The sequence below is a fragment of the Nematolebias whitei genome, chromosome 5 (assembly GCF_014905685.2).
Source record: "Nematolebias whitei isolate Nwh7 chromosome 5, NemWhi1, whole genome shotgun sequence".
NCBI lineage: Eukaryota > Metazoa > Chordata > Actinopteri > Cyprinodontiformes > Rivulidae > Nematolebias > Nematolebias whitei.
The window spans coordinates 8200824-8205756 of record NC_056502.1 but is presented as its reverse complement, the minus strand read 5'-3'; the positions used below and the strand labels follow the sequence as shown (position 1 = coordinate 8205756).

The 4933-nt window shown below is 35.8% G+C and overlaps 2 protein-coding genes across 2 annotated transcripts in view; one reads left to right on the top strand and one right to left on the bottom strand.

The window, feature by feature from the left end:
* Positions 1 to 391: 391 nt before the first annotated feature.
* Positions 392 to 3595, bottom strand: mettl6 (methyltransferase 6, methylcytidine). Its single transcript, XM_037676767.1, has 5 exons — positions 3237 to 3595; positions 2879 to 3013; positions 2354 to 2524; positions 1777 to 1918; positions 392 to 1033 (listed from the first exon to the last, which is right to left on the bottom strand). Exons 1-5 carry the CDS (start codon positions 3516 to 3518, stop codon positions 879 to 881), a joined length of 885 nt encoding a protein of 294 aa, XP_037532695.1. The 5' UTR covers positions 3519 to 3595; the 3' UTR covers positions 392 to 878.
* Positions 3596 to 3924: 329 nt separating this feature from the next.
* Positions 3925 to 4933, top strand: part of eaf1 (ELL associated factor 1) — a 3775-nt gene continuing 2766 nt past the window's right edge. The window contains exons 1-2 of the mRNA XM_037676766.1: positions 3925 to 4195; positions 4692 to 4786. Of these exons, the coding sequence (XP_037532694.1) occupies positions 4093 to 4195; positions 4692 to 4786 (198 nt within the window). The 5' untranslated portion in view covers positions 3925 to 4092. The remainder of the gene's footprint in view (positions 4196 to 4691; positions 4787 to 4933) is intronic.

Below are 4933 nucleotides of genomic sequence, written 5' to 3'. Positions count from 1 at the left end.
TATTTTATTCAAGAGACTTCTTCACAAACTGTGCACTTTTTTAATTTTTATATTTACTCTTGGCCTTTTAACTTGCAGGTGTGAATGAATCTGATTGATCAACTTATACTTTGAATCCAGTGGTCACATTTAACTTCTGCTGCAGTGTAGCTTGACACCAGCGCCCTCTCCTGGCCAACCAAAGTAATGTCAAATATAGCAAATACATGTAATTGCACATTATCATCTTTACTTTCATGCAGCAAACATTCAGTGACATAATTTTTGCTTTTATAAAGTCACAGTTTTTTTGGTGAATGCTAAGGAACACCTAAAACCTGCCAAATGTATTTATTGTGTTCTAAATATAGTCAGAATCTTATTTTATAAGTGCTCATAAAATTCCACCTGTTTTCAAAAGCAAGAAGCTGAAGCATTCGCTTGGTTTTAAATGTGATCGATATGACACAACGATGTTTAATATGATTTTGGTTCAAAATAAAAAAATAAGTTATGGTAGGAAATAAGTATTTTTTAAAAATCGTATAAACACATAACCTTAATATTCTCCTTTGAAGTCCATATCTACAGACCAACAAGATGCAAAACATTTACTGTGCTATATTCAAAATACCTGCTTGTTTACAAAAGAGAAGTTTGACAGCTTGTACAAGCAAAACCATTTTCCTGCTGGGAAAAGAGTGCAGATTTCATGATAAAATATGCATTACCCAGTTTGTCTTCTACACAATCAGAAACTAACACAAAGCACGTGTTGCCTTCTGGTCCTACTTTAGCTTCCAAAAGACAAAGCTTAAATTTTTGTCCGTCCAGTCCCATCTTAGTCATCTGTTGCGTCGCATCTTTATATACGTGGGAGATGTAAAGGTCAAGTGGCATCAGCAGCTCTGTGAATGTGCAGTCTTGGTGAACTTGCTCTGAAGAAAGACCCTCGGAACACAAAGACCCTCCTTCTTGTTGACCGTTTCTCTCAAGACGTATTCATTGGCAACAGATTCAAAGCCTGCCTCCTCAAACAGCTCAGCCAGAAACTCTGTAAACAGTTTAAAATGCAGGATGAAATCATAATGCAAATGTTTAATAAAGCTTAAAACGCGTGTACCGTCAGTGACATTTTTTTTTTTTTCCTTCTTGCTCTCAGCGAAGACGGACGCTTTTCCTTCCTGCTCCTTCCCCTGCTCTGCTCTTTGTCCTGAGGGTTTTATTTGCAACCTCACACTGTGACCCGTCAAGGACACAGTGCGAGATATGATTTGTTTTATACCTCCTCTTTTCTCATGCTTTCCCTTTTCCTTATCTAAACGCAAAGGGCAGCGCTTCCGACGAGGCTGCAGCCTCAGGCATCCCCGTCTACCCATGTTGTTTTCTTTGGACGGCTGTACTGAAATGTAATTTCATTGTGCTTCTGTGCAATGACAATAAAGGTTGATTATGATTCTGAATGTGGACTAAGATGCTACAAACAAGCTGTCCATTGTGATTAATAAAGTTGACAGATTATAAAAACTGGCTCATGAATTTACTATTTAAACTTTTACTATTTAAACTTTTTATACATCAGTTTGTGAAGAGTATCAAATTTCAAAACTAAGCTCGAGTTTAAACAGAAATCAGAGCACAGTTAAAGCAAATATTCAATAAAATAGATTAATTATATGCCCTACAAATACATTTGGTGGATCAGATTTCAAAAATGAGCTCTACATTTCAGTTCCTGAAATCTCTTCTGTGTTGACTAAACAAAAAACAAAAGACTACATGAGTACACACGCTAACCTTTGGAGAAGAAGTAAGACCTTGTTCCATCCTGGCGCACATAGAAGTTCTCCCCCAGCTTGCTGCCAGATTTAAACCGGAGCATGGCGTGGTCATAAAGGCCATAATCTCTGAACAGGATGATGCCACCAGGCTTCAGCACCTGAAAGGACAGTAACATTTTAAATTGCATTAAATTTTGCTAAAACCGCTGGAAAAGTCTTCACCTTAAGATGCTTTTTGTAAACGTGTATACAATTTAAATGGAATCATTTGAAAATCTTTTCCTAAAATGTACTAAAGTAGCTCACATACAACATATTTAACTTGTAACCTGCTATTTTATTTTTCTGTAGAAAAAATGCTTCTAAGGTCGTGCCTCCATATCAGGTACGGCTATAAAATAAAACTGATTTGGGAGGTGGAAAGTTAGTCCTAAATTTTAACAACCAGAATAACAAAACTCTTTCATTCAATATTATTAATGTCTGTGTATACAAAAAATAAATTATGCTTGTTACACTTTTTTTTTCAAACCTATCAAAACCTTCTACAGACTCTACAATAATCCATTTTGCCCGACTGTCTCTGTTTTTACCTTGCTGACGTTCTCCAAAACCAGCTTCATCTTATCAGGATGGACAGCCGACAGGACAAATATGAGAGTAACAACATCCACGCTGCTTTCTGGCACATTTTCCAACAAATCATCTTTTGTTAAGTCACACTGGAAGGCACAGCAGCGCTCAGGGCAGTAAAGAGGGTTTTTCTGTCAAACAAAAGAAGGTAAACTAGTTGCATTTACATCATTAAGTGTTCATTTTTTGACTTGTACATTTTCTTCATCACATTTTTCTTTTACTACGGATCGATCCTTCACAACCACGACTGGACAGATCAACTTCAGGAGTTAAATGTGAAATAATGTATTCCATGTTATAATTTATTCTAGGAAAAAAATTAACCACCACACACCCATACAGCATTGGAAGTCTGAATTGTTTTCATTATTCTCAAGATCTTTTAGATTAAAAGGTCTAATATAGAATATAACTAAATAAAAATAGTTAGGGCTTTGTCCAAAAGTCCTTACGGTAACTAATACATGGGCAAGACTGCTTACTTTCACAAATTCAACCGCCCGAGGTGAGAAATCACAGGCGTAGACAAAGATGTTGAGGTCATCCTCCAGTAGAGGGAAGATGCAGTTTCCAACCCCACAGCCAGCCTCCAGCAGAACCAGCTTCTGGGACTCGAACTGAAAACATGGTTGGACAAAAAATACAAGAGATGACTAAATAAAACTCAGACATCTAGTGAGATCTTGGTCATTTTTAAAGAGGAGAAATTTATTCTGCAAAGAACTTGATGCTTTCGTGAACAGATGATGCATTTGCTACAATGAGCTAGTCTCAGATACACTCTTCTGTTGTAAAGTGTAATTAATTTGTATATTTTAGAATAATTTCTGGTCTGCTCACCTCTCGACATGATTTGAGCTCATCAAATTCTCTGGTGGTCCAGTGTCTGTCCTTAAAGAAATTCGTCGTGTTTCTTTTGTAAAACAAGTCCCAGTTTTTCTGAGCTTCTGTCTCCAACTTCGTCTGTTTGAACTCGGATACAAGAGTCCTCTCACTGCTCAGTCTGTCCAGCTCCTCCTGGGTTAAATCTCTGACGGTGGAAGTTTTAGTTTGTCCGCATGGAGAAACTACGTCTTCATCTTTGGATTCAACTTCGCACGTATCATTTGTCAGTAGGGCCATGCTATATATATATATATATATATATATATATATATATATATATATATATATATATAAATAATTGGTTCGGCTTCCTTTTAGATAGTTATGATTTAATAAAAATGTTATTTACTTATTTTAAAATCAAATGACTTGGAGCTACCTTTTTACAATTTTTGAGTCCATCTTGTTCGTTGGTTAAATTCTTCCGTGTGGCGTTAACAACTTTTAAACGCTAAACACCGCATTCTCAACTGTTGGAAAATGAAAGCTAACATATACAATCACACGAGTATTAAATGATAATGTTATAATATCACATCAATTAGTATTTTCAAAAATGCCACAGCAAAAAGCAGCAAGTATACGAGGTCCTGCTCAAAAGTAGATGCTTGTCGGTGGTATTTGATCGTCGGACCAAGACCGGAAATCCGCTGTCGAGTGACGAAAGCCTTGTTTTGCTAAATGTTAGCATCTTCAAGCTAACTTTATCTCTTTATTGGACTCTCTTCTCCAGTTACCTCTATTTACCTTCGGCGCTTCATGGGATTTTAACTAAATGTAAAATTTTAACTATTTTCAAAAAGACAGAATCATGAACGGGAGTACTAATCCGCTGCTAGATAAAGAGGAACATGTTTTAAAGCTCGGAGAAAGCTTCGAGAAGAGGCCAAAATCTTCTTTTCACACCATCAGATGTGAGTAACAAAGACCAAAGCCTTTACAATACATAAATAAATAAAACCTGCTGGGTTAAGTAAAAAAAAAAAAAAAGACAAAAAAAAACTGCATCATGAACAGAAACCAGACATGAAAAGTTGTTTTAAAATATCCAAATGGCATTTTTGTCATGTTGGATTTTATTAGGGTCTTTTATTTTGATCAAGCATTTTCATTGTTTAAAACATCAACTGAGAAAACAAAGGAATTCTATTCGAAAACCACTGCTTTTTATCACACTTCATTTAGAGCACTTATAAATGGCCACCTTTTTTTTAAGTTTGATTTTCAGCATGTTGATGTGAAACAATAATAGCACTAAATAACTAATAATAAAGTAGTATGCAGGTATATTATTTACGGTTATGTCCTTTTTATATGTTGGTACTGGCGTCTGCAGCAAACCACCATTTTAAATTTTGTATTAAACAGTCTGTAATAAACAAAATTTTTGCCAATTTTTCCATTTTCCAGATGACTTTAAACCAGCTTCTATTGACACGAGCTGCGAGGGAGAGCTCCAAGTGGGAAAAGGAGATGAAGTTACCATAACACTACCTCACATTCCAGTAAGAATCTCAAAAAGCCGGTTTCACAATACCAGGCTTAATTTGTGTTAGTTGGCTTCACAAAATCAAAACTTCCTCTCAGAGGTAACTGAGAAGATGGATTATGATTGGACCACTACTTTTCCTGTGATATATATATATATATAT